Source organism: Triticum dicoccoides, chromosome 2B (assembly GCF_002162155.2).
Source record: "Triticum dicoccoides isolate Atlit2015 ecotype Zavitan chromosome 2B, WEW_v2.0, whole genome shotgun sequence".
Taxonomy (NCBI): Eukaryota; Viridiplantae; Streptophyta; class Magnoliopsida; order Poales; family Poaceae; genus Triticum; species Triticum dicoccoides.
The window spans coordinates 105,588,973-105,609,454 of record NC_041383.1 but is presented as its reverse complement, the minus strand read 5'-3'; the positions used below and the strand labels follow the sequence as shown (position 1 = coordinate 105,609,454).

The following is a 20,482-nucleotide window of genomic DNA, read 5'->3' as shown; positions in this document are numbered from 1 at the left end:
TCTACTCACGTAACATCTGACCTTTTGTTTCCAGCACTTCATCTCGCGCTACAGTGGCACTTTTGTCCAAAATATCGCACAATTATCAAAACAGTTGAATCTTTCACTGGATGATTCATCAGGAGTAGAGGATATGATGTCAGTTCCAAAACCTGTAAACAATAGTCTTCCAAGAAACTTGGGTGATGCCAAATTTACTTCATGGGAACTGTGGCAGAAACAGGAATACTCTTTCAAGAAAATTGCAGTGAGTTAGTTTTCGTTTTTGTTTTCTACTGACCTTAAACTGAAGTTCAGAGTTTGACATGATAGTGCATTCTAGCATTTTCGCAGAGCAGTGCCGATAAAAGAGCAGACGGTTATTTCATACATACTTGATGCTGCTCGGGATGGATGTGAGATGAACTGGAATAGGTTCTTCGAGGAGACAGGACTGACCCCTGAGATAGCTTCACAGATCCGTCTTGCCATTGCAAAGGTTGGATCACGTGAGAGGATGAAGCCAATAAAAGAAGAGCTTCCAGAAAATGTAATTCTTCTTCCATTATTCATTATGCCATTTCCGTGCGTGGTTAAGTAGATCATAACTTCAGCAAACGTAGGAACCACTTCCAAGCTCATTGTATGTTCATCCAAACCATTAGGGAGTTACTAACCTGCTTGGCAATTGCAGGTAACATACGAAATGATCAAGATATTCTTCGCAGCTGACGATCTTGGAGTGTTAGAGAAGACTTCTGGCAACACTCCTACTGACAGGGCTCCTGCCCAAACAGCCGAGTCGGCAAAACCCTACTCCCATGGCAGTGAAGCCCCGGAGAAGGGTGATCAGGGTGACCCCGTCATCATATCAGGCGTCTGCGATTCAAGCCCTTTGACAAAGAGATCCCAGACCGATGGAACTCCACTCCCTGCCGACGAGCCAGTAATGAAGCTGCAAAAGATAGACGAGCAAGGGACCGAGCCTACTGCCCCAAATGTCGCGACCGAGGACGCTATACTCGAGCTAGCCGCAAGCCGCAACGGGGTAAGTCATTCATTCCCTCTAAAGATTCTCTGAGTTCAACCGGTGTTGCTCCTTGAGCTGAGTACATCAAATGTTGCAGGTTTCATTGGAGGACGCCGTCAAGCACTTCAGCGGGTCGAAACGGGAATCCGTCGTCGAGATGCTGGAGAGCCTCCGGTGCAGCTTCGCGGTGTACATGAAGAACGGCTGCTACTTGGTTCTGTGACCAGCGGCGGAAGGGAAGGAAGGTTGGGGCCATTTGCTGCTCTTGGCTTGTCCGTGGCATGGATGTTGGTTATGGCTTTGGGGCTCTGGCTGGGACCTTGATGGGCTGCATCCCAGCCCAGTAACCATATTTTGAGGGCTTGCCTTGCTATGGGATGGGGATGCTCGTTGCTTGTGTATATAGTGCTACGTGGGTGCTTGCTTCTGTTCTGAGTAGTATGTCTCGTTCGAAGGTACTCAAGGAAGTGAGCTTAGCTTAGTAGAATGGACAATTTCACTATTGCTAGTCTGGTTCGAGCCTTTCTTAGACTCGCTCATATGGTAGTTCCTACTTATTTATCAGTATCTTATTTTCTAGAATTGTCTGAGTTTTTTCACGATGATCTGCTGTGACAACGCTGCCTCAACACCCTGCCCTGGAAAGGCTTCCTCTGACGGCAATCGAAGCCCAACCTGTGATGCTGGAGGATGAAGATGAGGCGGACCCGGTTGACCCGGCGCGAGCCCTTGTTGGGAAGGTACTGGCCTCCAATGTTCTTCACATCCAGACTATCTCTGCGGCCATGAGGCCGGCCTGGGGCAATCCGAAAGGACGGCAGCTCCACCTTGCAGGAGATAACATCTTTGTTGCTGAATTTGGGTCGCAAGCGGACCGTGCTCGTGTGATGAATGGTTCTCCATGGACGGTGGGGAAACATGCTGTACTTCTGAAGCTTTTTGATGCGGACACCCAGCCGCTTCAGGTCAAGATTGATCGCCTGGCTGCATGGGCTAGGATCTTAGCACTTCCACCAAGATTGATGAAAGTGAAATTTGAAATGGAGTTTGCTAAGCCAATTGGCAAGATCATTCATGTGGAATCAGATGCTGATGGCCGATGTTGGGGCGCCTTTATGCGCGTCCGGGCTGAGATTAATGTGCAGGAACCTGTGGTTAGGTATGTGACAGTTATTACAAATATGCAACTTAGTATTATCTGGAGGCCGAAGCCATCATATGTACAAGTACAAGAGAATGACAAAAGACTAGAATACAAAAGGCCAAAGGCCATTATCAATATAACTCTAACACCTCCTACCCCCTCAAACTCATGGTGGATCCACAACACTGAGTTTGGAGAGGTGAAACCCATGTTGCGCTCTAGTCTGGGTCTTCGTGAAGAAGTCTGCTAACTATAACTCGAAAGGCACATACTCAAGAGCAACAACATGATCATGCACAATAGCGTGTACAAAATAAGTATCAACACGAATATGCTTGGTAAGCTCATGCTTCAGGGGGCCCCGCGCAATACTGATAGCACCTGTACTGTCGGACAAGAGTGTGGTAGGTGTAGTAACATAAACACCAAAGTCCTCCAGTAACCATTGCAACCAAGTCACCTCTGCTGTCAGAAGAGCCATAGCTCGCAACTCGGCCTCTGCACTTGAACGGGAAACTGCAGTCTATTTCTTCATTTTCCAAGCAATGAGAGAACCACCAAGGAAAACACAGTAAGGAGAAAGTGAATGACGATCCGAAGGATCACTAGCCCGCGTAGCATCCGAATAGGCCTGAAGCTGTAACGAGCTGGAACGGAGAAAAAGGCGATGAGAGATCGTGCCACGAAGATATCATAGAACACGAAGAAGGTGACTATAGTGAACGGAAGTGGGAGTAGAAACAAACTGACTCAAAATATGGACATGATATGAGATATCTGGATGAGTGACAACAAGATAGACAAGACTCCCAACGAGATGACGATAACGCGTCGGATCAGACAAGGGCTCACCATCAGAAGCGCGAAGGTGAACATTGAGGTCCATCGGAGTCTCAACAGTGCGCTCATCACTAAGAGCCGCACGAGCAAGAAGATCCTGGGTATACGTTTCTTGGGAAATAAAAAAGCCATCAGAGGTGGAGGAAACCTCAATCCCAAAAAAGTAACAAAGAGGACCAAAATCAGACGTAAGGAACTGCTCATTGAGACGGGCCTTGATAAAGGCAATGTGCTCAGAATCGTCGCCAATGATGATCATGTCATCAACATATAGAAGAAGAAGGGTGCGACCATGAGCAGAAATGTGGACAAACAGCGCTGGATCATGAACACTGGGTGAAAAACCAACTGCAGTGACTACAGAGGCAAACGCTCAAACCAAGCATGAGGGGATTGCTTAAAAGGCCATAGAGAGAGCGACGAAGACGACAAACCATGCCATCAGGAACTGAATACCTAGGTGGTGGCTGCATCTAAATCTCCTCACGTAACTCAGCACTAAGAAAGGCATTCTTAACATCAAGCCGAGACACAGACAATGGCCAACAAAGGGCACATCGAGAAGTGTGCGGACAGTGGTCATATGGGCCATAGGAGCAAAAGTCTCATTGTAGTCATGATCATGCTCCTGCTGAAAGCCACGAGCCACAAGACAAGCTTTATAATGCTCAAGAGAACCATCAGAGTGAGTATTAATCTTATAGACCCACTTACAAGTGATGGGACGCACACGAGGAGGAAGAGAAACTAGATCCCATGTGCCGTTGCGCTCAAGTGCGGCAATCTCCTCTGCCATCGCAAACTACCATTCATGATGAACAACAACATCACGGTAAGAAGTAGGCTCAAGTACAGTCGAAAGACCATACCAGGAAGGAGAATAACGACCAGGTTGAGGACAAGGCCGAGCACGAAGACCATAAGTCGGCTGAGAAGAGGAAGGCGACACACTAGAAGTAGATGGCGCATCAGTGGACGCATCCGCAACACGTGGACGACAAGTGTAATAGAAAGGAAAAGAGGGTCGAGTAGGAATCACCAAAGGTGGAGATGGGGAAGACATTGGTGCTAACGAGGAAGGCATCATTGATGAAGGTGGAGACGAGGAATGTATCGAGGGTGAAGGTGGAGAGTCATTCGATAAGGGAGGAGAAGAAACTGGGGGAGAGGACGGCTCCATGTCTGCAACAACGAGGGAAGGAGGGGTAGGAATATGGGGCACAAAGGGAGGTGTATCAGGAAATGTGAGAAAGGAGATGTCCTCCACAGAAAATGTCGAGAGTATGGACGCGGGTAGAAAGGATGAGACTCATCAAAGTTCACATCTCGAGAAATATGAACCCGTCGACCGACGGGATCCCAACACCGATAACCCTTATGCTCATCGCTGTATCCTAGAAATACACACTCAACAGGCTGAGCGGTCAGTTTGGTGTGTTCACGTGGAGGAAGAAGAACATAGCAAACACAACCAACAAACGAAGCGCCGAATAATTAGAGGAACGATCAAAAAGACGCTCGAAAGGAATACCACTCTGTAGAGCAGCAGATGGTTGGATGTTGATGAGATAGGTGGATGTCGGGGTTCTGGGAACGGGGGTCCCCAGACTTGCCTGCCTGCGGCCCGCGGCGTGGCTCCACTAGTGGCCCAGTACGGCCCGTCTTCATCAACCAACACTCAAGACCCTCGCGAGGGGCCAAGCCTCGCGAGGCGGACGACACAAGGCCTCCTCAAGAGCGGCCTCACCAGGCAGGCTCGTGAGGGGGCGGAGAGATCAAGGCAAGGGGTACCTCGCGAGGTTCCCGTGACGCAAGCCATGATGACAAAGGCTAGGCGAGCGTCAGCGCGCGCAGTGTCCTCGTTTCCCCTTTGGTGCTAAGGGGGCAAGCACAGGCGCGGAGTACCGAGGCATCAGGAAAATGTTTCCATATCGGTGCAACAAGACCAAGACCAGCAGGACGGCAGGACGGAGGTCATCATGGAGCCCAAGACGGTGTCACCACCAGCGCCTTTGACAGGGGAAGACCACCTTTAGTTAGGATAGCTTGTACTAGCTGTCCCCCTTTCAAATTGGTCGTTGTTGGATCCCTTCACGCTCAATATTTGGGGAGAGGACCAGGGCCTCTATAAATAGGACTAGCCACCACAGTAGGAAAGGGGGAAACGGATCAAAACCCGAAACCAGAACAAGTAGAACACCACACCAGCTCAAGAACACCTCTCCTCAGGAGGCTGTTCTTCCCTTGTACTGTTCATCATTAGCCCAAGAGGCAATCCACCACCACACAGGAGTAGGAAATTACACCACAACGATGGCCCGAACCTGTATAAATCTTGTGTCTCTTGTGTTGTGAGTTCATCGAGCTAAGCTTAGAGATCGCAGCGAGGCTGAGAGCGAGATTCAGTAGGGGGAAATCTTCGTGCGCACCCCAGTGTTCAAACCTCAAGGGTTTTGTCGGAACCCTAAATCCAACATTTGGCGCTCCAGGTAGGGGTGCGCCAAAGTATTCCTTCCGCTGATCCGCGTCCCATCGCTTTGTCGCATCCATGTCTGACGCCCGCCGAGCCCGCGCTGAGCGCCGGGCCGCTCTCGCCGCTTGCGTCGCCCAGATGGCTCCTGTCGGCGGACCTCCCCGTCGTTCTCCGCCGCCTGCTGCCAACGCCGCCACCGGCCCGGTGGGGAACGAGCAGCAAGCATCCTCGCTGCACCCCCCGGTGCGGCGGGACGGCCGCACCGCCACTCCGTCGCTGACCCCAACTAGCTCATCGTCCCACGGTCATCGCGCCCCCACGTCCGCGCATGCCGTGCTACTTATGGCACGCGATCTCCTGCGTTATTGCCCCGTCGACAACCTCTATGAAGAATGGCTCGCTCACATCACCGAGCTCGTCAGCGCCGCGGGGGGCTCTCCCGCGTCGTCCCTCTTGTTGCCTCGCCCTCCGCCAGGTACGGGCGACATGGCTCATGGAGCGCCTCCACCACCTCTACCCCAAGACGGCGCCCTGGCGCCAAGGCGTGTGGCCCCTGGGTGTGACCCACCGCGTCCGGTGCCCGCGCAAGAAGGAGGAAGCTGTCAAGAAATCCCTCGACCTCAAGAAGGCGCCTCCGTGCTCCCTGCACTAGCACGACAAGACCGCGTACTGCCTCTGGCAGCGGTGCGCGGGTACCATCAAGAGCAAGCTCTGCATCAGCAAAGGGCCCCGGTGATCACAGTAGGCTGCCGTGCCTTCACCCCCACGCTACATAGCATCGCCTGGCCGGGCAAGTTCAAGCCGGGCCTGCCTCCTCGCTATGACGGAACCCCCGACCCCGTGGAGTTCTTGCAGCTCTACGAGCTAAGCATCGAGGCGGCCAAAGGCGACGAGAAAGTCATGGTGAACTGGTTTCCCATGGCACTCAAGGACGGTGCCCGCTCGTGGCTCCTGAACCTGCCTCCCAGCTCAATCTTCTCCTGGGACGAAATGCGCAGCCGCTTCATCGCCAACTTCCAGGGCACTCGCGACCGCCCCCCGGCCATGGGTGACCTGCGCCGCATCAAGCAGCAGCCCGGGGAGACCCTACAGAAATACATCCAGCGCTTCAACAGCGTCCGCCTCAAGATCCCCAAGGTGACGGACAAGGCCATCATCTCAGCGTTCTCTGATGGTGTTCGTGACGTCAAGATGAAGGAGGAGCTCGCCATCCATGAGGAGTTGTGCACATCCCTGGAGCTGTTCAACCTGGCGACCAAGTGCGCATGAGCTGAGGAGGGATGCCTCTCCCTCCTCGAGCTCCCAGCTGCCAACCCGAAAGAAAATAAGACCAAGGCCAAGGACGTGAAGCGCAAGGGAGTGGCCGTGCTCGCGGCGGAACCAGACACGAAGCGCGACAGGGACCAGCTGGAGTCGTCCAAGGGCAGCCGACCATTCTGCGCCTACCACAACCTCCACACCCACAACACCAACGATTGCCAGGAGCTTAGGGCCGTTCGAGAAGGACGCTTCGGTCGACGCCTCGAGCGCAGCGACTAGGGCTACGACCGAGGAGGAGGAAGCGGCGGAGGACGATGGGACGACCGTGGCCCTCGCTAGGAGTGGCGTGACCGACCTCGCGAGGATCGCTGACAGGACCAGTCTCGCGAGGGCACCTGGAGGGACCAGCCTCGCAAGGGCGCCTGGAGGGATCAGCCTCACGAGGACCGCCCCCAGGGTAACACAGGCCTCCCTCCGCTACCGGCGCCGCCAAGAAGGAATGACGACCATCATCAGGACGAGGGGGCTGGGGGCTTCCAGGAGCCACATGCTATCGCTTGCATCTTGGGCGGAGCTCAGGCCCCAGCCTCTCAGCGTATCTTCAAGCAGTTTGCTCGTGAGGTGAACGCAACCCTTCCCAGGCTCGAGGCCACGCGCCCGCTCAAGTGGTCCTAGTGCGCCATCACCTTCAGCTCGACAGATCAACTCAAGTGCGCAACTACTGCTGGCGTTCTCCCGATGCTCTGTTCACCAGTTATCAGCAACATGCAAGTCACCAAGAGCCTCATCGATGGTGGCGCAGGGCTTAACGTCCTGTCCGTTGAGATGTTCGACAATCTTCAAGTGCCATACAATCAGCTCCAGCCTACCAAGCCCTTCTCAGGAGTTACCGACGGTTCCACCACCCCGATAGGGCAGGTCCGCCTCCCTGTCACCTTAGGACAGCGCGACAACTACCGCACCGAGCTCATCGACTTCGACGTCGCCCACATCCACCTGCCGTACAATGCCATCCTTGGGTATCCAGCCCTGGCCAAGTTCATGGCAGTGACCCACCACGGCTACAACGTCCTCAAGATGTCAGGAAGCGGCGGAATCATCACGGACCCCTACGAAGAGAGAGATGCGATGTGCTCCCTCGAGCGTGCCTTCCAAGCCGCAGCGATCGAGGACCCAAACAGCAAGGGCGAGAACCCTCCCGAGGCCATCCCCAAGAAGAAGAAGCAACCGCTCCGCACAGGGCCTCAGGAGGTTGGCGCCTTGGGTGGTGCAGTGTTAGGATCAGCGCCCGTGCTTGGGGCGCCTCCTTCCATCGCATATGTGGCACCCCGGCTCAGAGCGACCGGTTTACCTTGCATTGTCAGCCCAGAGACCTTGTCTTCTGGCAACACACAACAACTTGGTACAGAAAAACAACCGCTTTATTCATGCTAGCGGAGCATAGTTTATATTACAATAGATAGCGAGGCCAAGCGGCACACACGGTGCGACTGAACAATATGTACATTATTTAGTGAACATAAAGGGGCCTTGATCATGACAACTACGCGGCAGCGGAACAACGTCGTAGCGGAACTCCATAGCATGGGGACACCGATGTGGACACGATCTAGACTCGAACAACATTCCTTTCTAACGAGACTTTCCTGAAATATGGCATGACACGCCAGGTCAGTACATTGAATGTACTTGCAAGCTCATAACAAGCATAAACATAATGACAAACAATATCATGATATTTAACCATTTAACAACAATGCAACAATATATCCAACATGTTGTGAATATGCTCAACTGGTACTCGTCCCATGGACTGGCTTACCGAACGTGATCATTTCCAGACCACAAACGTGATGATCTCAAAAACAAACTCGTGATCCTTACGGCGATCACAACCCGACCAATACATGGCCCGTGATCCTTACGACGATCACAACCCGACCAATACATGGCCCGACTCAACACGATGGCCTCACTGCCATCCTTAGTGCAAACTTAGTGTGCATATTTATTAAGTGTTGACCCATAGTGTACCCTACTTTCGAGCATGTCCGTAACCGTGGACTCGGCTATCGATAGACTAATACACTCTGCAGAGGTTAGTACACTGTACCCACACTACGGAACCCATGGCCTCGCACTCCCATTCGGGTGGACACTCTCCCAGCCACTCCGACTCAGTCCCCATCGGGCTAGTCCTGGGTGGCCCCGTGTTTACCTCCAAACACCTCGACCACCGTCCTGGCCACGATCCACTCTGGGACCCGGTACCAAAACTTAACTTAACAACGGGCTCACAAGGTTATGCCTGCTTACCAGGCCAGGGTACAACACGCCCATAACCTTCCCTAGATGGAGGCACCGACCAGAGGCATGACAATGAAATGCATTAAGGCCGTCCCATACCGGCAAATGTGGTTGCACTGGAAAAAACTCGTTTCAGCGGCACCATGACCCGGTCAACAACATATTCACGTTGAGTTACTTATCAGGTTCAACTTAAAGTGAAAATAACCGGTGTCATAATGCCATGCATCACTAACACATGCATCACATAACCATGAAAATAACTAAATCAACCACACTCCCGCGGAGCCATCATCAACTCAAAATACTTCTCTGGTTAAGATCAAACCTCACTTAAACCAGAATCATTTCTAGCAATCTCATCATTTTTCATCATGCAAGAATAATAATTAAACTGATTATTAACCTCCATGACCATATCATTTATTCATTACTCATAACTAAGTTCTTGTTAGCTTATCAACAAGATTTACTTCAAACTTTCTGTAAATCAAGCATTTTAACATGACAAGCATCTAACATAATATAATTATCATATAAATAATTTAAATGCATGAATAATCATAAGTTCAAGTAGGAAAATCACAAATATTAAAGTGGCACTATGAAAATGTTGCCGTGGCTTGCCTTAGTGCTGATGAGGTTCACAAATCTCCTGGTGATCCTCAAGACAAGCTTGCTCTTCTGAAAACAAATAAAACCACAAAAAGAAAACATCAAGAAACCTTCTGAAAATTACCAGAAAATCTAGACAGCAAGGAAAAATCCCATCTTTTGGGTGTTGTTAGATTTTTGGACAAAGAACACAATGCAAAAAGAATTAATGCATTTGGACTTATAGATAAAAAGTTATGGCTGTTTGAAGTTTCCTAGATTTAAATAAATTTGAAATAAAAATAAACAAACTAGGGGGGGGGGGGTGACATCGAAGGCGTAAACACCCAGGGCGCCACCACTCATACCGCTTCGCGCGTGTAATGAGTGGCTGACTAGCGGGCCCCGCTAGTCAGGCCAGAAGTAGGGGAGAGGGAAACAGAGGGAGGCAGCGCTTCGCCGGAGCACACGACGACGACGAGGGTTCTTGGGGTCAAACGAGAGGGGGGGATCGAAGGATAAGAAGGTTGCACACCTGCCCGTACCCGTAGCGTGGCTAGAGGTGATCGGACGGTGTCGGAATCGTCCTCTCCAGCGGAGGCAGAGGGCGGAGGTTGCCGGAGACGAAGACGACGGTAGCTCGGGGCGGCTCCAGGGGCTCCAGCAGGGTGGAACGGCCTCACTGAAGAGTGGCGGAGGCCCTGGCAGGGTCACCCTGGCCTGGGAGGTGTTGGAGCTGCGGGGACGATCCGAAGGGGATCACCGGTGAGCTCGAGTTTCGGGACGGCAGCCCGCGGCCTGCCCGGCCGGGCTGCGGCTTCTACAAGTTTGTGGAGGGTGTGGGAGTAGTTGCGGGTGCTCCAAGAGGCTGGGGGTGGCGGCATTTATAGGCGGGCGGTGAGGAGGGTTCGAGCTCCACTGGAGGACACCTGTCCACGGCGCCCGGTGACGAACGGCGCCAGAGAGAGAGAGAGAGAGAGAGAGGGGGGGAAGACAACGGAGGTCACGCAGGAACTATTTGCGGGCGCGAACGAGCACAAGAGCGAGGGGGAAAGTGACGAGCACAGTGCGCCGCGCACTGTGTCGTTGGCCGGACCGTGCCCGTGCTCGCTGCGGCGAGCTCCGGCGTCGGTGAGCGCCAGGGGGGAGTTAAGGGGGTGGAGACAAGGATGGTGGCGAGGTGTGGCATGGTTGGGCCGGCTGGGCAGTGAGCACGCGCTCAACAGAGCGCTAGGCGGCATGCAGAGCGCGTGTTTTGCATGCTAGCATGCCCGGACGAACGCGGTCACCGCGTGAACCGTGACATCAGGCCACCCTAAGCGCTAACCATGATGTCTGGCGTGTAGTCCTTAGTAAATTGAAGTGTTACCATGGTTTGGCTTGTATCTAGGTGCAGTAGAAATGGATTTGTACTGTTGGCAAGTTTTTGGATAGTAACTTTGGAGATTTACTGTGGTCAAACCACTGGGAGTTAAGGGCTGAGCTTTGGGGGTTTACTTAAACTTAATAAGGTAAATAGGCACAAGAAAAAACAGCTACAATGGAGCTAGTAAAAAGGTAGTTGATATAGAAACTACCATTTCTGTCCAAAAATGAATTTATTTTCTGTAGCCAAAATATTCCAAAGAGTGATGAAATATTTTTTCTCATAAAGGTGCCCTAGGGTCCAAAGAATAATTGGGATTTTTCTCAGGATTTTTGGGGCAAGAAAAATTAGGGTTGCTTTGGAGCACAAAGGGCTAACTAGGGTTTTGGAGGGCAAAATGAATATTTTTCATTTAAGAAAAATATTCCAAGCAATATTTTGAGATGATCCTGAGGTGGAATGATGGTTTTGAGGAGGAGAGGAAGCTCTTGGGTGAAAATCAAGGGGTACCCAAGTGGTTAAGTCCAAATGAAATGATTCAAAAACTTCAAACACAAAACCAACTCAACTGGAAACCAGACAAAGAAAAGAGGGCAAAAACCAGACTATCACAAACATCCCCCACTTAGAATGAATCTCATCCTCGAGATTCGGTTGCTTGGGAAAACCATTCCGGATAACATGCCCTAAGAAATTCTTCTAATTCCCATGTTGATTCTGACTCGGTATGATGCTTCCATTGGACTTTGTAAAACTTTCATGCTTTACTGCGAGTGACTCTTTCCATTTGATCCAAAATTTTCATCGGCCTCTCTTCATAGGTTAAGTCCTTTGCCAGCTCTATCTCTGTCAAATCGGTCTTTTTCTCGGGCAGTGATATGCATCGTCACAATTGTGAAACGTGGAACACGTTATGCACGTCTGACAATTCAGGGGGCAATTCCAACTGATATGCCACATCACCCACTCGTGTCATAACGGGAAATGGACCAATAAATCTGGGTGCCAATTTTCCACGGGTTTGAAACCTCTTGATACCTTTCATAGGCGTGACTTGAAGATAGACATGTTCTCCGGGTTCAAAGCTGATCTATCGGTGTTTTGCATCGTAATAACTTTTCTATCGCGATTTGGCCAATTGCAATTTGTCTCGGATCTCCTTGACTTGTTTTTCGGCTTCCAGCATGAGATCCATCCCGAAAATATGGCTATCTCCAGTTTGAGACCAATTTAAGGGAGTGCGACACTTACGGCCATACAAAGCTTCATATGGTGACATCTTTAAACTGGCCTGGAAGCTATTTTTATACGAGAACTCGACGTACGGCAAGCAATCTTCCCATTTTGGGCCTTGGGCCAAAGCATAGGCTCGAAGCATATCTTCGAGTATTTGATTTACCTGTTCTGTCTGTCCATCCATCTGAGGATGATAAGCGGTACTGTATTTCAATTCCGTTCCTAGGGCTTGATGGAGACGGGATCAAAAAGCAGAGGTGAAAAGTGAACCTCGGTCATAAGTGATGGTTCGGGGAACTCCATGCAGACTAACTATTCTGGATACAAACAGTTGTGCAAGCTCATCTGCTCGGTATGAGGTTCTGATTGGAAGGAAGTGGGCTACCTTGGTCAATGTGTCCACTATGACCCAGATCGCATCATTGCCTCATCGGGTCTTAGGTAGTCCTGTGATGAAGTCCATACAGACATCATCCCATTTCCATTGTGACATGGGCAGCGGTTGGAGAAGTCCGGCTGGCTTCTGATGTTCTGCCTTTACTTTGTTGCATATGTCACAAAAGGCCACGAAATAAGCAATGTCTTTCTTCATTCCATCCCACCAGAATATTTGTTGGAGGTCTTCGTACATTTTTGTACCTTCAGGGTGAATTGAATATGAGGATTCATGGGCTTCTGACAGGATCTTCTGCTTCAAATCTACTTGATTAGGCACACAAATCCTTCCCCTGAATTGGAGGGTACCGCACTGATCCTTCGAGAAATCAGAAAGCTTGACACGTTTCTGCAGATCGGCATCGCCTGGCTGGGCTTTGCGGATTTCTTCCTCAAGAGTAGGGGTAACTTTCAGAATATTGGCAAGGCCAGCCTCAACTATGACCAGGTTGAGCTGAGCAATCTCTTCTTTAAGTTCGGGAGGCAAAGATTCCAATATGACATTTAAACTGACGGACTTTCGACTGAGTGCATCGGCAACCACGTGGCCTTACCCGGATGGTAATTTATTCCAAGGTCATAATCCTTGACCAACTCAAGCCATCTTCGTTGACAGAGATTTAAATCCGGCTGAGTAAATATATATTTGAGGCTTTTGTGATCGGTAAAAATTTGGCACCTTTTTCCGATGAGATAGTGTCTCCAAATTTTTAAAGCATGAACTACCACGGCCATTTCCAAATCATGAGTGGGGTAATTCCCTTCGTGGGGTCGTAGCTGCTGTGAGGCATAAGCTACTACCTTGCCATCTTTCATAAGTACGCATCCCAGTCCTTGCCTGGAAGCGTCGCAGTACACATCAAAGCTGCGGTAGATATCTGGAAGTGTTAATATTGGTGCAGTTGTCAAGTATTTCTTTAACTCAGTGAAACTTTTCTCATAGTCCGTAGTCCATTCAAACTTCTTATCCTTTTTGAGCAGCTCTGTCATGGGTTTAGAAATCTTGGAGAACCCTTCAATGAAACGGCGGTAGTATCCGGCTAATCCAAGAAAACTCCGGATCTGAGATACGGTTGCGGGTGGCAACCAGTCGAGCACATATTTTACCTTGCTTGGGTCCACGGCTATACCCTCAGTGGATAGCACATGCCTGAGGAATCCAACTTGCTTGAGCCAAAACTCACATTTACTGAATTTGGCGTATGACTGATGCTCACGGAGTCGTTGTAACACTGCTCGGAGGTGTTCCTTATGCTCTTCTTCACTTCTTGAGTAAATGAGTATATCATCGATGAAGACGACCACGAACTTATCGAGGAAGTCCATGAATACTTTATTCATCATGTGCATGAAGAAGGCGGGGGCATTGGTGAGGCCAAAAGACATGACTGTATATTCATAGAGACCGTAGCGAGTGGTGAATGCGGTCTTGGGAATATCCTCCTTTTTAATTTTGAGCTGGTAATATCCAGTCCGTTAATCAATCTTGGAGAACACCTTGGCTCCACTGAGCTGATCAAACAAATCATCAATTCTTGGTAGAGGGTATTTGTTTTTGATTGTGACATCATTCAACTGTCGGTAATCCACACACATGCGGAGGCTGCCATCTTTCTTGTCCACGAAAATAGCAGGTGATCCACATGGTGAGTAACTGGGGCGGATATACCCCTTTTGGAGCATTTCATCAAGCTGTTTCTTTAGCTCCACTAATTCTGATGACGACATTCGATAATATTTCTTGTGTATTGGTGTGGTTCCGGGCACAAGATCTATTGCAAACTCAAGCTCTCGATCAGGTGGCATGCCTGGCAGTTCTTCTAGGAATACATCAGGAAACTCGCTGACCATCGGAATTAATTCCATTTCAGCCGTTGCTGTGAAGACCATCTCCTTGGAGGGTATGCTCCTACGAGCAATAAATGTTGTAGGTTGTCCCTCTTGGCTGGTCAAGTTGACTTCTCAGGCCGCACAATTTATGCACACTTGCACTACTAGATTTCCCAATATAGCCGAGGGTGGAATCCCCGTCGGATATTTAAGTTCACCATCGGGTATAACTATAACCGACGGTGCACCGTCGGCTATCTCCCATCGGCCTTGCTTGGTCGGCCATTACTATAATAGCCGACGGTACTGTCGGATATCTTCTTTGCCTACGGTGTAAAATCGACGGTGAGCCGTCAGCCATGTCTTGGGCAACAGCCGCCTCACGATGGTTCGACGATGACTATAGCCGACAGTACCGCGTCAGTTATGTATTTTCCGACGGTGTTTCTCTCCCTATAGCGTTGACAATGGCCTACGGTATATATGTCCTGTCGATATGGTTATAGCCGAGGGGTGGCCTAACACCATCGGGAATAATAATTGCTGACAGTGTGCATACACTGTTGGACATTGTTGTAGCCAAGTGTTCAACAAATACCATCAATTTTTATAATTACTAACAATTTGACAATCCCACTAGATTGTATAATTTAGTCATGCTTGCCATCATCACTTATATAGGCATATAATAAAAGAAACCATTTCAGATCTATTGCACAAAGTGCAAATTTCACAATCACGAGATTACTTCAGAAGTTCTTGTAGATCAATACATCCGTCCGAAATGACAAAATATGAATTATATTTTTTTACAATATCAACATGTTCAAGGCGCAACAAGATTGAGATCCAAATCACTTTGAACCTTAACAATTCATCAAATGAAGAAGGAAATGGTAACTAGAACAAAATGTTTTTAACAATATTCTATAGACATAGTACAAAGATATCAAACACCGTCAACACTCGAGCTTCATAACTTCACTTGGTAGAATCACTTATGTCTTTTTGCCCCTCATATTATGCTCACGACCATAGATATCGCTTCCATCATTGCGACTTTCCTCCAGCATTGCTTCCCTTTATCTACAAGCCCGAAGACTAAACTGAAAGCAAGCGCTGCACCTGTCATGTCCTTTGCTGGGCATGCAGAAGTGTTATAATATGATATGAAATGAGACAAGAAAAAAGTACGTGTGAAAATTGTGATTAGTAACAACAAAAGATGAAAGTACAGTTTGTACTCTGAATTTTTTATGAGGATTACTAGTAGAGTCTGACTATCCACGAGAGTTTAGTAATGCAGGCCTCCTTGTTTATTTGGAGTACTAGTTATTTAAAAGTAGTATTTCGATGTATTTTCAAGCAATTAAGTGATTACTAACATAAGATGCTGCAGAATTCTTACTGTTCAGTTTCATGTTGGTTAGAGGCATAGCTTCCCCATGCAAATCCAATTTCAGAGTCTGAACTGGGCTATAATAAACACATTAAAAATTCAGTTCATATATATCGTAATTAAGGCTAGTCCAGTTACAATGTTCAGTGAATAGCTGCAGATCAATTTTCATTTCCATCATCCAAGTTACTATGCATTACTGAACCGAGAGACTTGCAAACAGGAAGATATGGATTACAGCCACATCACACAGGAGGGGTTACTTCAATGAAAAAGAGGACGGGAGAGAGAAAAGAAAGAGGATAAGAGTTGGATACCTTGGCACCGTGATGTGGTTGTTCGCTTTGCTTGGTGGTGGGGTGGTCGTGGTAAGCTTGACCTTGGATGAAGCCGACATGGATATCCCGCCTCCTTGACCCTGCATGTGAACGAGAACAGAGCAGAACACAACTCATTAGCCCCTGTTGCCGCTCGCCCATCAGCACGCGGCCCGCTCGAGCATCAGCCAGGGCGGCAGCTCCCCATCAGCCCGCGCAGCCGCTCGTTGTTGCTCGCCACCATCGCTCGCGTTGATCTCGCTGCAGAAAGAGGAGGTAGAAGAGACCAAGGCGAGAGGAGAGATGAAATTCCGGGGGGAGAGAGAGTAGCGGATGCACTAACCTAGCGCCGTAGATCGCCGAGTGCTGCGGCGCGCCGCCAGAACTGGTGAGATACAAGATCTGGTGGACTGGTTACTACGGGAGGAGGGAGAGGAGAAAATGTCTCCATCCTCCACGAGGACCACGACCAGGCCATAGGTGGTTACAGGAAACCAAGTTCGTGCGGTGTGGGCTATTTAGAATTTCTCTTCGCGCCCTTATGGGTTGAATTTTTTTCAGCCGCCCGTGTAAACACACTTTGAACCTTTTTCCTATATTCTACTCCCTCCGTTCCTAAATATTTGTCTTTTTAGGATTTTAAATGGACTACCACATATGGATGTATATAGACACATTTTAAAGCGTAGATTTACTCATTTTGCTCCGTATGTACACATTAGAACATTGTTCCTGTTTATATTTCATCCCTTCAAATACAACGGATTAAATTCAGTGTATGTTATTGAAATAGTTAAAACTTGAATAAAAATACATTAATGTCAATCGTATTAATGAAAGTCGGAGGGGGGGGGGGTTAATTTCTGTAAAGGGAGCCCGTAAAGGTCCATTGTTGTCCGTTGATGTAGGATTATCGGTGACGGAGGAGAGGAAGGAGAGTCAGGAGAGGAGACGCGACACACCTAGGTGGCCACTGGTGTTGAGAGAGGTGAGGTCAGGAGGTATTGTACGTCTAAGCAACAAATGGTGTTGAGAGTGAGGACCGAGGCGATTGGGTGAATCGGTTGCGGCACTTTGGCTCCCTGCGTTGGAGAGAACGCTCTATGTATAAGAAAATCTGAAGGCACATGAATCACAACTCTTCTGACACCTTCCTAGTAAAGTCGCTAGAGTTAGACCTTATGGTCTTGAGTTTGAATCATGCTCCTTCAGTTCTTTCTCGAGACGTATCGTTATTCTAAGAACCATCTTATTTTTTTTCTTTGGAGTGATTTTCTCTTTCAAAAGTACCATATTTATATTTTTAGGTTTCTCACATAGTTCAGTTTCTTAATGTTGAAATATTGAATGCATGTTTATTATAATTTAGGATATTAATTATTACTTCAAGGTACTTTGTAAGTGCGCATTTTCAAACACATGCCATTTAAAGAAACATCTTGTTCGTATTCTTTTGGAGCAATTTTCCTATTCATTCAGACCAATTTTTAAACCATCCTACTTCTATTAGTTTGGACCATATTGTTTGTGTTCTTTTGGACCATATTGTAAGTTCATTTTTTTCAGACGTCTCCTTTTTAGAAGAAAAAAAACATCTTATTTGTATTGTTTTGGAGACCAAGCTTTCTAAAAAAAGAAAATTCGTATTTATATCCTTAGGTTTCTTACACACGTCAACTTCTTAACTTTCATCTCGAGAGATCATACTTATTTAAATTGAAAATAATAATAGTACCTCATAATAATTAAAGCCAACACAAGCAGTGTCTCTTCTACTTGTAGTTTTGACTCTTGCTTACTGCTACTTAATGATCAAGCCGACACACTAACATCTCTCATCAACATACCTAGTTAATCAAAGCCACGTTCACTCACGAACAAGAGCTTCTCCTATTCGTATTGTTTAGTACCAACTTTATTAAGCATCATACATATTAATTGTGAAAACAACATAATGCACTTAAAAATAGAAATGCTAGATCTCAATTCTCGGAAAATCTGGTATATAACATCGGTCATTCCAAATGTTTATCGATGTTGCCCATTGAAACATATCATCGAGAGTGAAAGTTAACCGTCGGTTATTGCTATACCCCGTCGGGTATTTACTCAAATAACCGAGAGTCACACATGTACCGTCGGCCATTATCACTCATAAGTGAGAGTTTTGTTTTCACCTTCGAATATTAAATTTCACCGTCGGGCATTACATGTAATCCACGTGAGTGTATCTAAAACCGTCGAATATTATATTGAACCGTCGGGCATTAAATTGGATATCCGAGAGTTGGATTTTCACCGTCGGGTAATCTGTTATACCGTCGGCTATTAGTAGTAATATGTGTGAGTTGCCAATAACCGTCGGCCACTGATACTACTGTCGGCTCTTATAGTAATAATTGACGGCCCGTCGGCTAATAGATTTCACCGTCGGAAATATGGTGATTTCTAGTAGTGTTGGTATTGAGTCAGCCAATTCATACCCAAGATAACATCCAACTTATCAGACTCAATAAGTATCAAAGAGGTTGGAAAACGGACTCCGTTGATATTGACTTCCAAATTGCGGCAGACTAGATTGCTTCTGATTAGAGATCCCGGGGTTTGTACCAGCATATTCTTGCCCAAAAGAGAACAAGAAAATTTGTTTTGGGCAACAAAACTCCAAGAAATAAAAGAGTGGAAAGCCCCAGAGTCAAATAAAATTACTGCAGGTATGTTATTAACAGGGAACATACCAATGACGACTTCGGGATTCTCTTGGGCTTCGTCGGCGGAAATGTGATGAACATATCCTGTGATGTCGTGCTGATTTGGGCATGCCTCCAGATAATGGACTTGTGGCTTGAATGTAGCATCGGTCTAGTTGTTCTTGGGACACTGTTTGGCATAATGTCCGGTTTGTCCACAACTATAACAAGAATTGTTGCGCAGGCGATTCTCCAGAACTGGGTTTGAGCACGTCATTCTTGACTTGGGTGGTGGCCTTGTTAACATTTTGTTGCCAATTGGGCTTGTACGCTACCTGAGTCGGCTGCCAGGTACGAGCCTTCTGCATTAGCTGCATTTCCTTTCTTGGCTCAAATTTGCGCTTGTGATCATTATTGACGGGCTTAGTGTCTGATACAAGCTTGTGTTCCCTTTCAGCAATAAAAGCCTTGTTTACCAGAGCTTGGAAGTCTGGGAAATCGAACATACTGAGAGCACAACGGAGTTGCGGGTTTAATCCATCAAGGAACCTGTCCATCTTTCTTTCCTCAGTGGCCACGTCATATTGAGAGTAACGTGACAGGTGATTGAATTTCTGCAAATATTCTCCCACATACTGACTTCCTTGGAGGAGCGCGAGAAACTCATGCTGCTTAGTCTTCATAATCCCCGTAGGGATGTGATATTTCCGGAATCGCTCCTTGAATCTTGACCAGGTAATTTCTTCATCAGCAGTCCCCATGGCTTTTTCATTTTCCCTCCATATAGCAGCAGCGCCTTCAAGATAATGTGTTACAAATGGAACCTTATCCCCTTCATCAGTGCGAGCAACCTCAAGCTTCTTTTCCATAGTTCTCAGCCAATCATCTGCATCCAAGGGATCAGTGGCCTGACTAAAACTAGGAGGCTTAGTCATTTGAAAATCAGATAACTTGGAGTGATGGCCGGGCTGATTTCCATTCTGTCCAACCATAGCTTGAATACTTCTGAATATTTCCATCAGATCATTATTTCATCTTTCCTCGAACATACGCATAATTTGCTCAGTGGAGGGCGGATTTGGCGGTGGAGGCGGTGGTGGAACGTACGGCCCGGGTGATTGTCCTACCTGTCGTGCGGAACGCCGAACAGGAGAACCCTCGCGAACGTTGCTACTGCAGCCTCCCCACGTCATCCTAATATGATTTTTCCCAAGTCAACGCAACCGAGATGAGAAGCATTCAAAAATAAACTGGGGAGAAGCCAACAACAAAAATCCGAGTAAAACCGGAATGGCGAAGAAAATACGACAAATAAAATAAAGTCCAACATAATTATACATAGACTCATACATGAAAGATAACAACATGCCAGGTCCAACTACCCTCATACATGAAACGAAACATCATGACTCGTACGACTACACCCATACTCCATCCTGACGACTGCGAATACTCGGAAGCTCTACTGCTCTGCTGGTGCTGCGTGGTCCTCTCCTGAAGCGGACTCGGATCCTGAACTGATGGGGTTAACTAAGACCTCCGGGTTAAAAGTGACACGACGACACTGCCTCGAGGGCTCTCC

General features: G+C 48.0%; 1 protein-coding gene and 1 long non-coding RNA gene across 3 annotated transcripts in view; one reads left to right on the top strand and one right to left on the bottom strand.

Moving 5' to 3' along the window:
* LOC119362380 (ATP-dependent DNA helicase RecQ-like) overlaps positions 1-1,591 on the top strand; it is an 8,559-nt gene extending 6,968 nt beyond the window's left edge. Inside the window, exons 17-20 of the mRNA XM_037627583.1 lie at positions 35-247; positions 323-529; positions 674-1,027; positions 1,107-1,591. Of these exons, the coding sequence (XP_037483480.1) occupies positions 35-247; positions 323-529; positions 674-1,027; positions 1,107-1,232 (900 nt within the window). The 3' untranslated portion in view covers positions 1,233-1,591. The remainder of the gene's footprint in view (positions 1-34; positions 248-322; positions 530-673; positions 1,028-1,106) is intronic.
* A 13,688-nt stretch (positions 1,592-15,279) lies between these two features.
* Positions 15,280-16,796, bottom strand: LOC119367267. 2 transcript variants are annotated; one of them, XR_005176245.1, is made up of 3 exons: positions 16,554-16,796; positions 16,211-16,471; positions 15,280-15,634 (listed from the first exon to the last, which is right to left on the bottom strand). It is a non-coding gene; the product is annotated as an uncharacterized LOC119367267 (long non-coding RNA). The 2 variants fall into 2 exon arrangements; XR_005176244.1 differs by having other exon boundaries at positions 16,211-16,796.
* Between the last annotated feature and the right edge of the window lie 3,686 nt (positions 16,797-20,482).